The 20,280-nt window shown below is 39.6% G+C and overlaps 2 protein-coding genes across 4 annotated transcripts; one reads left to right on the top strand and one right to left on the bottom strand.

The window, feature by feature from the left end:
• The first annotated feature begins 337 nt into the window (after window positions 1-337).
• cdhr2 (cadherin related family member 2) lies at window positions 338-15,696 on the top strand. Of its 3 annotated transcripts, none has more exons than XM_017307126.2 (30): window positions 338-1,765; window positions 3,511-3,567; window positions 3,761-3,820; window positions 3,916-4,055; window positions 4,141-4,191; window positions 4,274-4,363; window positions 4,519-4,608; window positions 4,695-4,817; window positions 5,672-5,815; window positions 5,980-6,055; window positions 6,130-6,239; window positions 6,579-6,785; window positions 6,860-7,012; window positions 7,104-7,265; window positions 7,350-7,411; window positions 7,533-7,776; window positions 8,627-8,866; window positions 9,487-9,556; window positions 9,652-10,236; window positions 10,364-10,435; window positions 10,924-10,973; window positions 11,070-11,224; window positions 11,368-11,464; window positions 11,579-11,667; window positions 11,777-11,845; window positions 12,090-12,225; window positions 12,368-12,489; window positions 12,565-12,678; window positions 14,191-14,280; window positions 14,533-15,696. In XM_017307126.2, exons 2-30 carry the CDS (start codon window positions 3,513-3,515, stop codon window positions 15,029-15,031), a joined length of 4,155 nt encoding a protein of 1,384 aa, XP_017162615.1. In that variant the 5' UTR covers window positions 338-1,765; window positions 3,511-3,512; the 3' UTR covers window positions 15,032-15,696. The 3 variants fall into 3 exon arrangements, with proteins under 3 accessions (XP_017162615.1, XP_081468195.1, XP_081468194.1); XM_081612069.1 differs by lacking the exon at window positions 338-1,765 and having other exon boundaries at window positions 3,059-3,567; window positions 14,533-14,596; window positions 14,683-15,043; XM_081612068.1 differs by lacking the exon at window positions 338-1,765 and having other exon boundaries at window positions 3,062-3,567.
• Window positions 15,498-20,210, bottom strand: gprin1 (G protein regulated inducer of neurite outgrowth 1). The gene is made up of 2 exons (XM_008419533.3): window positions 19,024-20,210; window positions 15,498-18,602 (listed from the first exon to the last, which is right to left on the bottom strand). Exon 2 carries the CDS (start codon window positions 18,570-18,572, stop codon window positions 16,470-16,472), a length of 2,103 nt encoding a protein of 700 aa, XP_008417755.1. The 5' UTR covers window positions 18,573-18,602; window positions 19,024-20,210; the 3' UTR covers window positions 15,498-16,469.
• Between the last annotated feature and the right edge of the window lie 70 nt (window positions 20,211-20,280).

Here is a 20,280-nt window from a genome sequence, read left to right on the forward strand (position 1 = left end):
ATCAGAATAATTTCTCGATCAAGTTTTGACTGTCTTCATCATGCAAGTCACCATGTTACTCACTGTTTAAACGTGCCTCCAGGTTTATTGATAAATTGAGAGACAATCACCTCCTTGTTTAAAACCTTATTTCTTGACTTTTTTTCTTGTCACAATTAGTAACCTTTATCGATTTGGTTGCCACGCTGGATAATAATGAGTTGAGTTTGCTTAATTTGATGAAGTTAGACGGTCCTACTTGGAAGTCGTGTTTTTTTCTTTAATAAAGTCAGACCTGAACTGCAGATCAGTGTGTGCATCACACAGACGCAAAGTTACCAGCCTTGTGTGCAGTAATTGCCTGAGGATTTTGTGTCCACATTATACGACACGAAGACCTGCAGAGTTGCTAAGTGACACAGCATCATTTTAAACTCAGTATTAATGTCCTGTGTGACAGGAATGTCATTTCTTAGTGACTTTGTTTTACGCAAGAAATGCCTATCGCCATCTTCTCAAAAGATGGGGAATTTAATAGAAAACAAATATTTACTGGGAAAAATAAAGACATTTTCATATTAAAACTTTTTTCAAATCTGAATTTCCTCAAAAAGTAGGAAAGTAGATGATTGGATGGACATTGTCTGTTGATATCAAATTCCCAGTGTTGTCACAAATTTGTAATTGGATTTGTGTCAGGAGTTTGACTAGGCCATTCTAAAGCATGCATATGTTCTGCACTAAACCATTCCATTGTAACTTTAATTGTGTGTTAGGAGTTCTTGACCTGCTTGGACGGTGAGCCTCCATCCCAGTCGGAAGTTATTTCTCAGGATTGCTCTGTGTTTAACTCCACCTAATTTATGCTCTGTAAGACTTTTAAAGCTGGAATATTGTTGCCTTAAACTTCCCAACAACTTTATCTTCGACTTGTCTTCTGTGTTCCTTGGTCTTCATGACATTGTTTGTACACTTATGTTTTCTAACAACTTGATAGAAGAACAGCTTAAAACCAAAAGTAAAATACTTTGAAAAGTGTCATTTTAAAGTGGCAAAATGTAGAGGCGCAGGACTGTGTGATCATGTGAACAACATTTCTACTGCTGAGTGTTTTCTGTTTCATTAAAAGCTGAGATCCTCTGCCATTGTGCATGGACAAATATTTGATTGTGAACAAAGCTGGTGAGTACAGTAGACCAGAATCCTTTGTGTGTTGCCCCTTAATTAGAGGGGGAGGGCCGAAAGGAGCCCTCATTATGACATGGATCCACAGTTTCTGAACAAAACGGGGACCTACTGATTGGTTCTGAAGAGACAAATTTTAGAAAACCCTCTGGACACATTGGATCTGCTCAGTTGTCATTACCATGACAACCGAGGGACCCGTTCAGAGCCTCATGTGGTTCTGGTGACCAACAAGAACACAGAGCCAGGAATGTTCTACAGACGAGGTTAGCCTGATGGAGCTGCAGCTTTGCTGTATGGACATTAGTCCTTCTAATGAATATTTCAGGATATACAGCTAACATCAAGCCATAAGTACCGTAGGTTTGATACGATAGTTATTTTACACTTTCCTTTTCAATTCATTGAGTACTTTTTAATACGCTTAAGCTGACATCGCTAAAACAAGGGAGTGGACCAGAAGCGGTGATGTTGGTTGTGTGGGTCTATGCGTGTTAATCATTTATGTTTACAGCTCTGACAGGATCATAACTGAGAGAAACAAGAATCAAAGGTCTCATCCACACATCATTGCAAGCAAGCCCTCTGCCAATCTCACCAGGTAAGCTTGGAGCTCCACAAATTAAATCTGGTTACATTTTGTTAAAATACTAACTTAATGATCTTATTTTCACTGTAAAGAACTTTGTTTTCACTTGTCCCTGTGTAGTTCCGGAGCTGTCGAGACAAAATCAGCTTATCTTTATAAACAATTTTTGAACCATGTTATTTTCAACACCTCAATGCTGACACATTAGACTCTTAACTCTGATCTCAGAGGGCAAGAGGAAAGCTTAACTATGGTCGGAGGTGTTAAAAAGCTCAGAATTCAATTATTCATATCGAGTTTTGTAATCGTCAAAATTTCTACATTGTGCAGTTCATACAAAATAGGATATTTTTCTGTTTTCCACATGAAGTCAGAAAATGTTTCTTTTTCACGTCATACTTCTAAATTAGAAGAAGATACCAATAAATCAGCTTCCCTGCAATAAACCCTCTGAGGCGTTTTAGCCATTTTCTTGCTGTCATTTGTTTGGGTGTGGCCAGACAAACATTTTGCTGTTAATTTTCAAGCTATATTCATCAAGGTAAAATTATATTTGAGTCCTTCACTGTAGAAATCATGGTGACAGCGTACAGTCACTGTGCCGTCACTTATAAGATTTAAAGCGTGATGTTCTGTTGCCCAGTGGTTAGTTATTTTTTGCCTCCACTTTGGTTTTACCTTTCTTTAGTCTGAAGAAAGAAGAGGTGAATCTGTTTGTTCAACTCAGAAAAAAAATGTGACAAAAAAAATTTACCTATCTACTATTATCTCAGGAAACTATAACGATAAGAGTTTTAAGAAAACTTGTCAAAATAATAGCCATGTTTTTCAGTGCAAACAAAGTCAGGACATTTTAGTCCCTATTCTAGTGACTTGGAAACAAACCAAAAGAAGGATAAATTATTTAGACATAATTTTACTGATGTCAGAAATCAAGTGAAAGGTCTTTTTTTTTTATCATGCAATAAGATTTATTGTTGCAAGTAGTTGGAACTGCCTCCAGTGCGTTAAGTAAGATGCTTCCTCATTGCCTTTTCAGAACTATAAGCTGCTTAATTTATGGTCTTCTTTATGGCTCAGATCAATTTAGTAAGATTTTCCATTTTTAAATTTCAGTTAGGACCCATTAACAACTTTTTTGTGCCCATTCTGATCAGTCATCTCTTTATTTAACCAATGCAAACCACTTTTAGACATTAGTATATGTAGATATGTGGCATGTAGATGTGCTTCCACTTTTCAACCTCAGATTTGCATTCTTCAGATGGAAGAAAGCAGTCTTTTTTATGTCTATGGATTATATGTCATTGTTCTGTATAAATATACTCTTTTAGAGTTCATTTGACTATAGCTACAACTTTTGCTTTTCTCCTACCTCTAATTATTATACAAAGTGAACTGGATGACAATGAGCTCTATATTTGCTGACAGCCACAAAAGCTAACTTTTTTTTTTTATTCATTGTCTTATTTTTTTTTTAATTGCCAGCTCTAGTTTTTCTTGCAGAATGTTTGAATGTATAACACGCTAAGCTTATTTCTGAAATACTATAAGTTTTATAGTGTAAGCTTAGCTCTTTTGCTTTCTAACTAATGGAATATGTGAATGTCAGATATCGCTGTTGAATGCGGATGTAATATTTAGCTTGAATACTGTACCAGCTTTAATTTATCTGTCCTGCTTTTTAGATTGTCTTGAATGTTGACGAGCAATAAAGCAAAAAATGATTTCCTGTTTATTTAATGATTCATTTACAGTCATGGGTGGGCTACCGGGATGGCTGCTATTACTGTGCCTGGTCTGCTCAAGCAAAGGTAGGCTTTCAGTTTATTACTGAATTATTGTGTTTCTGTTTTATCTTTACCTTTAACTTTTGTTTCATATTTTTACTTAGTGAATTATTTCATAATTATTATCAAATGATGTGCCACATGAATACAGTTATTCTTATAATTGTTATTAATAAATGTTATATTGATATTCACACTTGATATTCTCTCTTTGCAGCCAATTTCAGTCCTACAATTGAGAGATTTGTTTATGAAATTTGTGAGGATGTTCCTGTCGGTATGTACTGTGTTGGTGCTGTGAAACATTTCTTTTTTTTTTTACATGTGAATGTAATTATGTGTTCACACATCCACTTTTTATTTCTTACACAGATTCAGTTGCTTTTACTATAGAGGCTTTAGACACAGAAGGAGATACTCTGACTTACGGACTCACTGGGCCCAATGCTGGATTCTTCCAAGTTAATTCAGCAAATGGGCAGGTGACTGTGAAATCTCCCCTTGATAGAGAGGTGAGATATTAGAGAAGAAGAAAGACTTTACTTGATGAAAAACAATCCATTAGACTGAACATGTATATCTATTCATCTGCTATAGGCCAGCGTCACAATGACACTTGGTGTTACAGTTTCAGATGGTTCCAATACTGTAAGTTAAACTTTAGCTGCTGCTACTTATTTTCCTAAACATTAGTTTTATTTTTGTACTAAGTGGGCATCCTCTCTTTCAGACACCAGGAACATTAACTTTAATATTACTGGATGCCAATGACAACAGCCCTGTATTTGAAAACCCTAATTTTGACATCTTAGTGAGAGAAGTAAGTAAATTACATTAAAACATTCTAGTTGATTGATGCTGTAGTTTGTTGATCAAAAAATACATTTTTTAAGTCTAGTTTAAGTTTTTGGAGTTACTTCAGAGGAAAAGTGTGACATTTTTTTGTTTAATTTGGCGTTTTCTTTCTGCTTTCAGAACGAGGCTGTTGGAACGTCAGTGTTTAAATTTACAGCAAATGATCGTGACGATGCAGATGCCGGCGTTGTTAGATACTCTCTCACTGAGGTAAGGTTCTGCTGTGAAGCACCTGACTGCATCTTTAATTTTAGTCTTTAATATGCTTCAAAGTAACATTTTTGCATTCTTTCCAGATAATACCGCCACAAGGATCTGATGTGTTTGAAATCAATGAAGTCACTGGTGAACTGAAGTTAAAGGGCCAGCTTAATTACAACACTCTGAGCACCTTTTATCGGCTTCAGGTTCAAGCGAGGGTGAGTATGATGCTTGAAGATTTTACATTTTACATTTCCAACAGTGAAAATGAAACATACCACTGATCTAAACACAATGACTCAAATGTTGCAATCATTTGTCTGCATCTCCAAAAGACTTTCCTTAAAAATGACAATAAAATATTATTGTGAGTAAAACATGATTACAGGCTTCTGGGATCTGAGAACTTTAGCTAAAAGAACTAATGATAATACACTACAATGAAGAATAGAATTAGAAAGCATTGTCCTATTTGTGCATTTATGGCTGTATTTAAAGCTTAAAACCTCCAGAATTGTAATCCAGTTGCTTTTTCCTTTTTACATTTTCAGTAAGTATCTTTAGAGAGGATTCGCTAAAGAGCTTTTAAATAATCATTTGTGTTGTTACTGGCAACTTGGTTATTCTCATTTTATTTAATTTCCTGTAAACATTTCACCCAAATGAAAGAAAAAAATCACAAGCGGTGCAAAGGTTTCAGTGTCTTTTCGAGATATTTATAAATATAAATCTGAAATAAAAATAAATCTGAAGCTGTGGAGTACATTAGTGTCTGCATGTAGGTTTACGGACATTGGCCTGCTTAAAATGTGAACATTGACCTGAGTTTGAAGTGTCTTCCAGTTCAAAAAATACTTGAAAATCATGCCCATATGATGATGCTGCCACTACCATGTTTTATGTTTCCAAAGTGACCAAATGTGAAAATGCCCAAAGGGTGTGAATACTTGTGAAATGAGCGCAACGATTCATCATAATTTAATTTATTTGGTTTCAATTTAAAAATAAATTATTGGTTATCAGTTCAAATGTTATATTTATTAGTCACTTTGGTGTTTTATGTCTCCTTCAGGATCTTGGAGGTTCTTGTTCTGGAGAAAAGGTTTTCCAGTCAACCAAAGTTTTCTCCTTTGTGACTGTTGAGGACGTCCCGGACCTCGACCCCGTTTTCATCGGTGGTCCATATGTAGGAAGCGTTGAAGAGAGTTCTCCTGCGGTGAGTGTTCATTATTGACTAATACATGTATAGTATATCCCTTACAGCAACAAATAGCATTTTTTTTTTTACAGTGAATTTGATTTAAGTAGACATAAAATGAAGTTTGTTTGAATGTCAGAAATGCTTTGACGCTATAAATCCTATTTCCCCCCGTTTATCAGGACACGTCTGTGTTGCGAGTGACCGCCCTCGATGAGGACAAGGGAATCAATGACAACATCCTCTACTCCATTGAAGGTAGCTGCAAAGAATGTCACACCTCATTATTTATAGGAATAAATAAAGTAATAGGTTTTCTTCCTGTTTTATAGCTACCTCAGCTGAAGGCTTGTTCAAAATCTCAGAGAATGACGGCATCATATCTGTGTCATCGGAAATTGACAGAGAAGTTATTGGTGACAAAGTAACTCTGACTGTGAAGGTAACAAACCAAGAAGAACCACTTGTTAGCCTCTTTTTAGCATATGTAAAGTTAACATCAGCAGGCAATTAGGGTAATGTAGGAATTCGAGTGACAGTTATGATAATTAATGAAATTAATTTAAGACAAAATTTGGGGCCAAACATGAAGGTTGTTTGTATTTGAATTAACAGGGACACCATGGCAGGTGTTTGATTTCATAATATTAAATGTAATACCTTTATATTGTTGTTGGAATGCATTCAGTTTGGACAAAGTTAAACTAATAAACCAGGTCTTAGGTTTACAGATGACAAGAAATACGATAAAAAAAACTAATGTCAGCTGTTTGATTTTTAGGGCACCGAGTCTAAACCGAACGTCGACGGACAACCTGCCACTGCAACAGCAACCGTTGAGATCAACATCGGCGACCTCAATGACGAGGCGCCTAAATTTTACAAATGTGAAGGCTCCTGTGTGCTAGAAACTCAATTCACGGGAGAGGTCTTTGAACACTCATTGGGGGCAATTTCCATTGGCATGACAGTCAAGGATCTAGACAAGGTGAGAAACAAAACCAATGCCTTTTTAATAAGTGGAGAGCTCAGAGTGACAATGACTGCTCTTATGTTTTACAGTTTGTGCAAACCGAGCTAACGTTGGAAGGAGAGGACAAAGACGTGTTTTCTGTGGAACCCCCCATGTTTGCTGGACCAGAGAGCATTGTTCAGCTTCTTGTCAGGCAGCCTGAGAATCTGGATTTTGAAGAAAAGCAGCAAATGATTCTTCAGGTAACAGAGAAAGATTAAACAGAGTACGGTATTCAGGAATGGGGCGTTCGTCAACCTGAATTTTGTTTCATACGCACGGGCCACGTTGCAGGTGATTGCTACAGATAAGGATGAACCCACCTTCCAGGCCACTGCCACAGTTACAATAACCATAAAGGACACCAACGACAACAGCCCCACGTTCCAACGGGACACATACAAGATAAATGTGACTGAACACTCTCCTGTTGAGACAGAGGTGGCCACAGTCACAGTAAGACCATAACCATCTGGATATTTTAAGCAATCAAAATTAGTTAAAAAATTAATTTTGGGAGTATTCCCTTTGTTTTTCCAGGCATTTGATCCTGACACAATGGATGCAGGCAAAATCACCTACAGTCTTCTTCCAGAGAGCATGTATGTTTACCCTAATCACATTTATTCTGTTTAGTTTAATCTATATAACAACTTTTTACTTTGTACTTTAACGTTGGCTGATCCAGACAAGCGCACTGAGCAGTTTCAACCTGTCTTTCAGACTGCTGTACTTTGACGTTGAGAATAACACGGGAAGAGTCTACGTGAAAAATTCTAATCTCCTGGATCGTGAGCTCAGATCTCTCTATTCAGCCACCTTGCAGGCCAGAGACACAGATGGCAAGCCCGGCACTACAGTGCTGGAGATCACTTTGACGGACATTAATGACCAGACACCAATCATCAACAGAGACGTGTACCGAGAGTTCGTCAAAGAGGGTGGGAAGCTTGAATTTCCGATTGAGGTAAATAGAAAGCCAACGGTAATCTTATTGTGACACTTGGCATGAAGGTTGCAATATCCCAAACCTCTTTTCTGATTTAAGCTATTTTATTTAAGATTTACCGTATTTTTCAGACTATAAGCTGCTACTTTTTTCCTACACTTTGAATCATGCGGCTTATAGCCCGGTGCGGCTTTTCTGTGGATTTTTCTTCAACCACCAGGGGGGGCTCTTTAGCAGGAAGTGAATCATTGGAAGTCAAAATTGGAAATCAAAGAAGAAAGTGCTAATTTTCATTTAGAACAAGCACATGCCAGCAGCAGGCACAACGGAGAAATTTCTTCAAACTCATATGATGCAGCTTTTAAGTTGAGGGCTATCAATCTGGTAGTACAGGAGGGAAATGGAGCCGCTGCACATGAACTAGGTTCGGCTTAGGATGCACCTTATGGAAAACCGGGAACAACGGAGATACCAGAAGCTTATAGCGCGGTGCGGCTTATATATGTACATTTCCAGTTTTTTCAAAAATTTGTAGCTGTGGCTTAGTATGGTGCGCTCTCTAGTCCGGAAAATATGGTACATATAATTTTTATCCCAAAATTAATAATATTTTATTGTATGTTTGAACATGACTTTCAGTGTAAAATGTTGTTACTACGGTTAATTTATTTTACCAATAAAAAAAATACATTGAAGTTATTTATATATCATTTTATATATGTATATGACTGAAAGATTTAAAGAATTAATAAATAAGTACATTTTTCAAGTATCATTTGAACTACATTCACATGTGGTGATCTTTTAAAAATATGTCTGGGGTGATTATTAAAAAATGCAACTCTTTAACAGTTACTTTTTTTCCCAGGCTACAGATGGAGATGAAGCTGGCACAGAAAACAGCAAGATTCAATTCAGCATTAAACCGAGCGAACACAGCGGCAGCTTCAGCATTGACCCAAACACCGGTGTGCTAACAAATAGCGGTGAACTGGATCGGGAGGCAGTGGATTCAGAGTCGAATGGCAGGATAAACCTCATCGTAACAGCCACTGATATGGGAACACCTGCGCTGTCAAGCTCTGTCTCGGTTGTTATCACTGTGGAGGTAGGTGCTATAATCGTTTATGTCCACCCCACTACCAGCAGATAGTTGCACAAAAGTTTTCATCCCCCTAAAATTACCACATTTTATCAAGATACACAAACTTGAATGCATATTATTGGGATTTCATTTGACGGAACTACCTAAAGTTGCACATAATTGTAAAGCCAATTTTATAAACAAAAATTGTGAAAAGTGTTGTCTGCATTTGTATTTAGCTTGCTTTAAATACAGGAAAAGCGATTGCTTTAAGATGTCACCTAACTTGTAAATAGTAATAGTCAATGCTGCAATTAATTTATTTACTGTACACATACATACAGTAAATAGATTGCTGGCCAGACCCCTCCCCCACTAAACTAGATTAATTTTACATCTAGTACATAGAAATATTGTCAATTTAATTCAGTCGTACAAACACAAAAATGTGGAAACAGTGCTACACTTTTCATAAGTGCTTCGCATTTATGCACTGGTTTGTGTTGATCTAGCCTACCATTTCCATAAAATACAACAAAGTTTGTGTATTTTACATGCTAAAAGAGGAATAAGTTCAGTCGGTATGAATAATTATGCAAGACACAGAACATGAACGCTCACGTTTCCTCTCTGATGGACCTTAGGACATCAATGACAACGCCCCAACTTTCAAAGCACCATCCTACAGTTTTTCTGTTAAAGAAGGAGAAAAGGGCAAGTATTACGGCTTAAAAACATTTGCTTCATCCCCAACTACGTGGCAGGATCATAACATTAGTATTCATTCATTCATTCATTCATTCAATCAGGCGCATCTGTGGGTTTCGTTCACGCAGAGGATCTGGATCAAACCGCCGAATTCAACCGCATTTCTTTCAGCATCATCGATGGGAGCTTTGGCAGCTTCATTGTTCGAACCTCGGCGGAGGGAAAGGGTTACAGCGGCAACATCATGGTAGACCCGGACATCGAGCTCGACTATGAGTCGTCACAAAAGAAGTTCACGTTGCGGGTGGAAGCTGCAGATCTGGAGCTGGAGAAAGCTGAAACGGTGGTGGAGGTGAATGTGCTGGACGTGAACGACGAAAGACCAGAGTTCACGTCAGTCCAAGTCGTGTCAGTGGCCGAGAACGCCATCGCAGACGCGCTTGTCGGGACGTTCGTAGCTCAGGACAAAGACACCAACCATTCACTGGTCTACGAGCTGGAATCTGTCAATTGCAAGTGCAGCGGCGAACTGGAACCCTGCAGCTGGTTCACCCTCGACTCGAATGGGGATGTCCGAGTCGGTCCAGCAGACCCTCTGGATTATGAAGAATGTGACCAAGCTGTGATAAAGGCTCAGGTGGTGGACTTGTTCACGGAAAAGGGAGAGAACAACAGTGTGACGCCAGGTCAGGACTGAGTTGTTTGCAATTTGATCTCAGTAGCAGAAAGTTGTAATTATAGTCCAATATTTATTTCATAAAACCTAAAAAAAAAAAAAAAATCTTTCAAATATTTTCTGCTGGATCTTTTCAGGAGAAATGGTGATCAACATTGGAGACGTAAATGACAACAGTCCTGAATTTTATTACTCCGGCTCTGTATTTGGTGAGTAACGCTTTGATATTAAATGATTATAAGTAACTATTTTCAAATGTTAGAAAGTTAGTAAGCATATTTAAATAACTCATCTCCAACAAATCACACACAATGAATCAGGAGGAGACAGAATATTAGACCCGATCACTTATATGGTAAGAAAAATATCACAAGAAATGTCTTTTATATTGCTTTTTAGGGTTTGTTGATTCCTAGGTGTTTTTTTTCTCCTTTTTCATTACACTCTGCTATTAACAACTCAGATGGATTTATATACTTTTGCAAATGTTACTGTAATTAATTTTATAAAAAATAAACAACGTGTAATACATCACATATTTGGACAAAGATGCAGAAAGTTTCAGGCATCCAAATGTTGGTCTTTGACATTTGCTGACAAACATAAATTGTGTACAAGTCATAGCTTCAAGCTATTTTTTTTAAAAATAGTTTTTACTTTATAAAACAGATTGTCTCCATCTTTTCTTGCTACTCAGTTGTGGTGTCAGAAAGCGCCAGCAAAGGAACATCAGTTGCAGGAGTCACAGTGAGTAAAGTTGAACAACAAATCTTAGTCAACTTGTTTCTGACAAGTCAGTAATTATCTCTAGATGCTTAATTGAGCTTCTGTTTCTGCTCCCAGGCTTCAGATCGGGACTCCGGAGAGAACAGTGTGATCAAATTTAATGTAAGAAAAGTTCAATTTGAGGACAGGGTCACAAACACTGTCACCGACACCAGGATCCTGTTTGAGGCCGTCACTACGCAACAACAAAATATCTATGTTGGGATTATTCAGTAAGTGCAAAAAAAATAAAAAATCTACCAGAGCATTTTGACTCCAAATCTACATATTAAGTCTGATGTTACTTGTTGATGACTTGGAACTCGTTGTTGTGTGACGTACTGATTGCTGTACTTGTTTTGTCCTCTTCCATCAGAACTACAGAAGGTCTTGACCTGAAACTGAAGGGGAAATATTTGGTAACAGTGACCGCGACGGATACTGGTGGTCTTTCCAACACCACCGTCCTGGAGGTGAGGGACAGGATGTGAATTCACGACTCTCAGAGAAAACATCGTGCAAACACGACACAGGGTTTAAAATGTCTGTGTTTTCACTTGTGTGTTATATTTGTCCTTGTTTTTCAGATTTTCACCATTGACGAGGGCTTCCGAACTGAACTCCAGTTTAGAACTACAGTGGGTGAGGTCGAAGGGTCACTCGATGAGATCAAAAGGTGAATTTCTTCTGTCGATAAATTTATTTATTTATTTTTAAGAAAGTTATGAAAACTGTAATATCATATATTAAAAAAACCTTTGATTTAATTACTCAATCTCCTTCAGGAAACTCTCAGCAGCCACCGGCGCTTCAGTTGACATCGTTTCAATCAAAGAACAGTCTTCAATATCCAGGTAAATGTTTTTGTTTTTTTACAGCTAATATTTTAGTAAAGTCACTGGAACAAAACCAGCAAAAAACGAAACAAAAAAAATGCTTTTTTTCATATACATATTGATCACTAGGTGGTAACAAAGATCCTATTAACGAAGCACATCACAACATGCAAAAATAATTAAAGAAATTGAGCTTTCATATTGGATTCATATTGGATGAAATAATGTGATAATATGATTTTTGCCCCTCCTCTTTTCTCAGGAACGCCGCACTTTCTTTCATGGTGGCATATTTCATCTTTTCAAATGGAACCGCTCTTACTTCTTCAGAAGTAGAAAAGAAGCTTTCTGATCAAGAACATTTTCCTGATCTGTATGCACTGGGTCTGATAAATATTGTAAGTATGTTCAGCTGCAGAGTCTGCTTTCCTAAAAGTGATGCTGCTTTTCTCTGAAGTGATGAGCAACAAGTAAAAAAAAAAAAAAAGTAAGCTTCAATCACAACAGATAATGCAGATGAGTTTCCTGAATTTGTTTCAGGGCAGCGTTCCCGTCACTGAAACAAAAACGAATCCCGTGGTATACGGTCTGCTGGGCGTGGTTGGAGGTCTCGTCGTTGTACTGGTCATACTCACGACCTCGTTTTTGTGCACTCGCAGAAAGTAAGAGAAAGACATTTAGCAGAGTGAATAATTAGCTGTAAAACTTGATGTCAATGCAACTTTTTCGCACCACAGCTTCAGAAGGAAGCTGAAAGCAGCGAATGCCATGAAATCGACAACTATGTTGAACTCTGACAACCAGAAAGGTGGCGCTGTCGTGCCTGGGACCAACAAGTACACCATGGAAGGGTGAGCCCATTAATAGGATGAAGAAATAGATCCAGTTTACCACAAAATATATGGAGTCGGTGTACGTACAGTGTTGGGGCCCCATATGGGGTTTTCTGGCCTTGAATGAGCTAAAGCAAAGAAGGCTTTTTGTGTGGGACCCAATTGAGTTGACTAAATAAAAGCCATGTTGGTTAAACTGTTATAAGAATGTACATTTATTTAAAGAGGGTAGAATTTGAGTAGAAACGATATGTTTAAGATAGTGAAATTTGATTAATTTATTCACTTTAATGAATTAGCTGCTAACAGTTTTCTCTTCCGTATGTTAATATACACTTTGAAGACAACAGACAATACTTGGCCATTTACATTTTATTAAATGAATAACAGTTTCGCAAACAGTTTCTTAACAAGTGGATATCGGCACGTACTTAAAGTTCTCAGTCCAGAAACGTCTTCCTTGACTTAATGATCATCCGTACCGCTGGTAGATTAAAGTAATCGTTTAAATTTAGCAATTTGTTTACTCTGACTGGAAAGAGCATCAACATTTTGTGGAATCCAGAGATCTGAATTGAATCTGATAGAGAGAGAAAGAGCTAACGAAAGAAGGCCCTTCAGCCGTGCACTTAGAGCTCATCAGGAAAGATAAATCAGTAAAAACATGCAAAAATCTGGCCTGCAATTTTCAGCGGGAAATGTTTGATTGCTGTAATATCAAAACACAATTTTCCATCAACATTTGAGAAGGTTATAAGTACTGTTTTGCTATCAGAATGTGAATGAAACTGATACTCCTTTTCCATTGTTGATTATATTTGAGAGACGCCTGTCTCATTTCTTACTGGTTGAAGTTGTCTCAAATTACCAGTGGAATAAACTATTTTCATTTGCAGCGTGTAAACTAAAATGAGTCAATAAAAAATATGCCAGATTAATATGCAAGCTTAGTGTTGTAGTCACTACTGTGCACAAACCATTTACGGCCAAAAGGCGTCTCTGCTCTGTCCTGGTTGCTTCGTTTTGTGTTGGCGCTGTAACTGTGGATAAAGCTTGATGCAAACTTGCTTCAGTTCAAACAGGCAGTTATTAAACTTCAATGATTATTTCTGGTAGAGATTCATCAAAACATGTCACCCTTACCGTTCTCTGAGTCCAGTGTGGAAAATGAGGATAAAAGTTGACTGAACAAATATCGTCATTTAAGATCTTATCAAGATGTTCGGAGACATTTAAGAACATGAATAATCTTCAGAAGAATGTATTTGCATTTTGAATATTCTTGGCAGAAACACTAACAAACTACAATTTTTAAACTTAAGGGGTTAATGTTAATGTTTCTTTAGATCAGATTTGCTGCAAAAATATCATGGCTAATATTGTTGAAATTTACAAACTAATATGCTTTGCTGCAAATATGTTAATTGCTACAAATTACTACCAAGAAAATTAACTGTACATAGTGTGGTGTATATCTCTTAATTTTTGTCTTTGTTCTGTTTTCCTCTGCTAACCATGACTCTGCTGTAGTGCCAACCCAGTACTAAACCTGAACATCCCCTCAACTCTAGCCTTGGACCTGGATTTAAATGAGGAAACCTCAGATGCAGACAAATCCAGGTAAAAAAAAATTAAATAAATAAATCAATCAATCAATTCTATCATCAGAATTTGTCCTCTAATCTGCGGCAGTTCTGGATTTTGAGCTGGGATGTCCTCCAGGTGAACATATTGTCACTGTGCGCTCCCAGCAGCATGTTTGGACATAATGTTTGGCTTTTTGCTTCCAGCCATACCATATGTTCAAATTAAAAAACTAAATTGAACGCTAAAATCATATCCTATTAACTGTTTTACTATTTTCCCCTAAAGCCTGAACTCCTTGGATCACAGCTATGAGATAGTCATGGATGGAAATTATTCAGATGATGACAAGGTGAGTTTGCACCTTAAAGTCTATCTTCACTTGGACTCATTAATTGGAATGCAGATTAATTTTCCAATTTGCTTGTTATGTTACAGAAGGGGGCCATGTTGGACAAAGACGTCGATGAGTTGTCGGAGTACAATGAGCCTCTGGGTGCGGCGCTCGCCCAGTTGGGTCAGAATAAGAAAAGTAGCAAAGTCAAGATCGACCTTGGGATTGACAACCCGATGTTTGACACGACAGATCTGTAACACTAAACAGAGAAACAGCGATGGACAAAATCACGCAATCCAAATCAAACGCAGCTACTGCCTTCAAAAAGGTCTTTCATATGAAAACTGGAATGTAAACTTAAGTAAACCTGCAAGGAATAATATAAATACACTTGTAAGCAACAGGTTTAACACAGAACTCATGACTATATTTAAACATTTTTCTCAGTAAAAAAGAAAGAAATGGAACAATTAGGATTGGATTTCACTTTGGCTTTTGAATCAGTTCTGCTTTCCAGACATTTCAAACATCAGCTCTGGTGTTGAACGTAAGATCCACGCATAAATGACAAATACGTTCAGCTTCTAGATTGTTTATTTGATACGTTTTTTTTTTTTTTTTCAGTTTTAAAGATGTAGATTTCTTGTTCAGAAAACACCAGAGAAAAACAAGAAATAAATAAATAGGCATTGGCAGTAGGTGAAACTCGTGGCATGTAGCGATAAAAGCGATAAAATCTCTTCCAAAAATGCTAATTCTGATCAGCAATTTGTACAGCAAAGCATGCAAAACATAATTCTTTTTGTTTGTTGCACACTGAATCACTTTTAACACACCATGTTCATTTTCCTCACAGCTGATGCTACAAAATGAATCCAATTGAAAAGCAAGAAAATACAAAAATTCAATGTCTGTGTATGTTTGAAATCCTTATTTATTAGTCAGTGGAAATCTTTCTCTGATTGTCGATGTTTACCTCGAGTTTGACGCATTCGCTCACGGGATGCTTTCTGCAAACTTGCTGATGGAAAAAAAATATATATGTTTTAATTCTTGCTGACAACTTAATGAATGTATTACATGTGCAATCTGTGAATAAAGATGGTTTGATTATATGTGGCTCTTGAGGAATTTTAATGTGAGAACACTAACGACACTCATCTCTGAAATAAAACACACTTAGAATCAATTTTCAAGGCAAATTTTACAGCTGAAATACTTTTCATTGTATTTTAACACAGTAATGAGTGATGGCTAAGCATACATACTTAAATTAAGCTATGAGTTGCACAAAAGCCTGGGAAATATTATGCACGTACATCAAGTTTAACTATGTAACTCTAAATTCTCATAAATGTAATAAAAATCACCTTTGCACTGAACTGACAGGACATAAAAACCGTCCTCCTCACCTCTCTCAGCTTCAGTACCATGAGCCAGAGGAAGGAAAAGCTTGTTGCCATGGCGTCACTTGTCTGAGGTGCATTAAAAAATATCAATAGCTCAAATGACTCACTGGATGACTGAATGGGCTGAGAAGAAAAAAATATATATATAAAAAAATAAAAAGAGCAAAGCTAACAATGACACTGATGCATCACACTCATAGTAACTCCATTAAACCCGACAATCTGTTAAAGTGACGTCACAGCAACTTTTACTAAAAGAACAACAACAAAATAAAATAGTATGGCTGCTTCTTGATGCTCCGTGGCTCAGTCCGTAAATGCTTTTTGAGCTTGTTTGTCTCGTGTGAGGGTGTGATTCGTTTCTCACCCTGTCCAACACTAAACTCAAGCTGTTGGTAAATCAGAGTATCACAGCCACGCAGATCAGATGGCATTTATTTTCTCCGGCCAGCTGTTGTGATCCGAGCCCGCCTCCTCCGTCATTCGGTAGTGTGAGCTTTGGAGCAGCAGTGCGGCTGCTGCACGTTCTCCATCAGCAGCCGGAAGGGGTTTCTCCTGCGCCGGCTCGCTTTCCCATCGTGCTCCCCTTTCTTCCGCCCCCGGCGCTTGCCCGAACCCCCACAACCCGGCTCTGAAGGCAGTGGGGACGCCGCTGGGTTGAGTGGAGGTGGCGGAGGCATGGTGGACAGCTGTTTCTGTTTCTGTACCTGCTTCTCAAGGTGCTTCTGGATGGCGGAGCCCAGCACGGCCACTTCCACCACGGCGCCGTACACCTCCCAGGTCATCCCTTTCTCGTCCCAGCTCACTTCCTGCACTGGCTCTTCGCCCTTCTCCTCGTCTTTTTCCTTACAGTTCTTCACATCCTTACTGTCCTCCCCTACGCTTTCTTTCTGGGTTAATTTCTCCATCTCTTTGGGTACTTCCTTTGTATTCTCTATGAGCGGTTCTCTACTTTCTTCCTCCTTCTCCTCCACTATCTTCTCTTCAGTGCTCACCTCCTTCTTTATATCCGGAAAAGTTGTGGCAACTGGAGTTCTCGGAGTCATGGGCGCTGTGGCGACGGAGCGAAACTCTACCTGCTGACCCACCTGCATCTCAGCGTTTTTTGATTCTGTGCCCACACCTCCACATTTCCCAAGGGAGCTGGGGAAGTAAAAAGCCTGGTCCCCCTCAGGAGGGGTCATGGGACTGGTGGCCACAGACTGACACTGCACCACCTCCAAGCTCACTTGTGTTCGGATGTTGTGGCAGCCGAAAGGAGCTGGGGATTCGGGGACTGGAGATTTTGGCACGGATACATCTCTCATGTCCACTCGTGCACCTTTGTGAGCCACGACCTCTGAATTGTCGGGTTCAGTGCAAACGTTTGTTTTCCCAGGTAGTTTTTGTGGCTGCTTTGGGCTCGATTTTTCCTGAGCATGATCAGGAGCTACTGTGGAGGCCGTTTCTTTTCTGTCCTTGCTCTTCGTATTGCTGATGTTTTCTTCACCTTTCTCTGTTTCTTCTGTTTCCACCATGTCAGGCTCCAGGGTCTGAAAATGTGACTCAGCTTCCTCGTCATTGTTGCCATAGTGAGTGACCAAGATTGTAATGTCTTGATCCATGCTCCCCATCCTCTGCTGCGTGCAGCCAGTGGTAGCCAGACCACTGGTGGAACTCCCTACAGATTCATATGTACTCAAGCCCTTGGCACATTTCAAAGTTTCGTCATTTTTTGACACTTCTTCGGTACATTTTGTCGTTGTGCAACTCTTCTTCTGGCCAGTCTCCCTTTGCTCTTCCTCCTTTTTCGTTTTCTCCTCCTTTTTCCCCGTCCCTCTTCCAACGAGCACTGGGAAAGCCGTGCTCGATGGTGTCTTTGGCGTCATGGGGGATGTGGCGACGGAGCAGAACTCCACTTGTTGACCCACCTGCAGTTCTTCATCGTGGGTGCCAGAGGCGGACGCAACAGGACCAGCTCCGTGTTTTCCAAAATTGTTTGGGAAGAAGAAGGAATGATCTCCTTCCGGAGGAGTCATGGGGCTGGTGGCAGCCGAGCAGCACTGGACCACTTCAAGGCTCACTTGCGTGCGCATGTGCTGCTGCCCAAAAGGGGCTGGAGAGCGAGGGTCGGAGAGATCAGGGGTCAATGGCACAGGAACAAAGATGTTCACAACATCTGTTCCGTCTCCTTTGTCAAGAGCCACGTTTTCCCCTTCAGCATCTCCATTACCCTGGTTGTTAGTAGAGACTGTGGCTTCATTTTGCGTAGCTACAGTTTGCTTGGTCACAGGCATGTCATCAGACTGTGCACAGTCCTTAACTGGCTCAGAGACCGATGGCTCAGTGCTTTTGCTATCGACTCCGCAAAGCTCTGGATCTTTGGATTTTAGAGTTTTCTCACTATTCCCAACAGAGCTGGCGTCCATGTGGAGTTTCGACTGACAGTCCTCTGAAGTTGTTGACTCTTGACATGTGCGTAAGGGACGTCCCTCAGCGGCAGCTCTGCTGTCCGAGCCTTCAGAAAGTCCCTCATTATTTGTCTTCTCGCAGGGCTGGCGGTCCTCCCTGAGAGCTCGCTTCTCGTCCTTAAGGCTTCCCATTCTGTCTCTTCGGTAAGGTGGTGAGATAACCTGAGGGGCATAACACGGCACAGACACACTGTTTGTGCAAACTGTAGCCAGAGACCAACCCACGCATGAGCGGAGGAGAAAACAATAGCTCCATCTTTATACAAAAACACATTTTCTGCGATACAGAAATTGCCAGGAAATCATTGTTGCTACTTTCTGGAAATGTAGGGGTTATTTTAGCATGAAAGGTACTTTTGGTAAACTCTTTATTTAAACTACTAAAATGCCATGAATTCCTCTCCCACTGCTTGATTCGATACTAAGCCTTTTCAGCTTACGAATACATCAACATACCTCACATTTGAATTCTGTTTTAGTTGTATCTCGTCACAAAACGCTACATACCATGCAGAGGAATCCAAATATGACCAACTAGAAGAAAGAATGAGCAAACGGCTGAAAATGTAGCGCGGAGACCTACCTCAGCAGCAAAGTCCGACCTCTCTGCAACACTTCTTCAGAACTGGGTCAAACATGGCAAAAATCTCAACCCTCTGAGTGAGAGTAACATCTGTCATTGCATCTCTCCTTCCCCCCCCCAAAGTCTGATTGATTCTGATTGCACCGGCTACAGGTTTGTCTCTAGAAGAATCTATCTTAGGCAATCCTCGCTCTTTCAGGCTGTGGCTGTCTATGGGAGAGAGAGGAAAAAAAAAAAAGAAAAAAAAAGCTTCACATTTCCAGTTTCCCTGGAAACCAGCGTTGAGCTCTGGTAACCGAGTGGTAATGTAATGACAAAATCTGTGCTCTGCTCTCTAATCATACATAAATCACTGTAATTAACCGCAGGTTCTCACCGCCACACAAAGGCAGACGGCGAGCAGATAGATAAAACTTTTGATCTGGGAGAAGTGGCTTTTCACATTAAAGAAGACACTTGTGACGAGACGCTCGTGTCAAAGGGATTAAGTGTCGAAAGCCAGTGGGACGCAAAAGTGTGTTACATGTGTGTTCAAGTAAAACATTTATCTGTGAATGTGTGAGAGCCCACGTGTGCTTGAAAGCTCTCGGTGTGATATGAGAAGGTTAATTGCAAAGATTCCAGAAAAAGTCACTCACATTGGACACTTTGTATAAGATATTACGAGGAATTTTCTTCTGCTTCCAAAATATAATAAGACAGAAGAGAATTTCAGCTTGAAGGAGCCTGGAGGAATCAGTGAAGAAGAGCCTCCCACACAGCGAACCACTTCTAAAACCAAGGCTTTCATCCTGTTCGCCCTTATCCCTGTATTCCAACACTGCAAGCAGAATCGCTTTGTAATTCTCGTGAAGGTTTTATGTATTATTTTGGATGTATGTGCATGTTGGATTAAAACCCTCCTCCGACTTGGTTTTACCATAGCTGTGAGCATGGCAGGAACAGCATGTACTGGCAGAAAGGAGGCTCGCTCTCAATTCGAAGGCCACATCCAATCACACACCGGCCCTGAGTTCTGTTGCCTAGCGACAATGTAGTGCGACGGAGGGAGGTGTGTGGCTTGAGCACTAAGGTAGACAAGCTCCGATCGCACTCCCATCAGGAGCTATCGGCCCGCCAAAGGCCAATCTCCTCAGCAATGTGCCGGTAATGATGACCGTGGTGATTCATTGATGAGTGCTTTCAACAGCGCACAGCAGCAGCACCGCCACAGAGCGAGTGCTTCTACAGTTAGCAGCGGTGCTAGCTGCACAGTGG

Source organism: Poecilia reticulata, chromosome 10 (assembly GCF_904066995.2).
Source record: "Poecilia reticulata chromosome 10, P_reticulata-male-v2, whole genome shotgun sequence".
NCBI lineage: Eukaryota > Metazoa > Chordata > Actinopteri > Cyprinodontiformes > Poeciliidae > Poecilia > Poecilia reticulata.

What these genes read in the sequence shown, in the direction of transcription:
- cdhr2 (XM_081612068.1), top strand. Translation starts at nt 3,477, where the DNA reads ATGATTTCCTGTTTATTTAATGATTCATTTACAGTCATGGGTGGGCTA. An exon ending in CATCCTCTACTCCATTGAAG is followed by an intron (nt 6,056 to 6,129) that starts GTAGCTGCAAAG and finishes CCTGTTTTATAG; the next exon opens with CTACCTCAGCTGAAGGCTTG. An exon ending in ATCTATGTTGGGATTATTCA is followed by an intron (nt 11,225 to 11,367) that starts GTAAGTGCAAAA and finishes CTCTTCCATCAG; the next exon opens with AACTACAGAAGGTCTTGACC.
- gprin1 (XM_008419533.3), bottom strand. Translation starts at nt 18,572, where the DNA reads ATGGGAAGCCTTAAGGACGAGAAGCGAGCTCTCAGGGAGGACCGCCAG.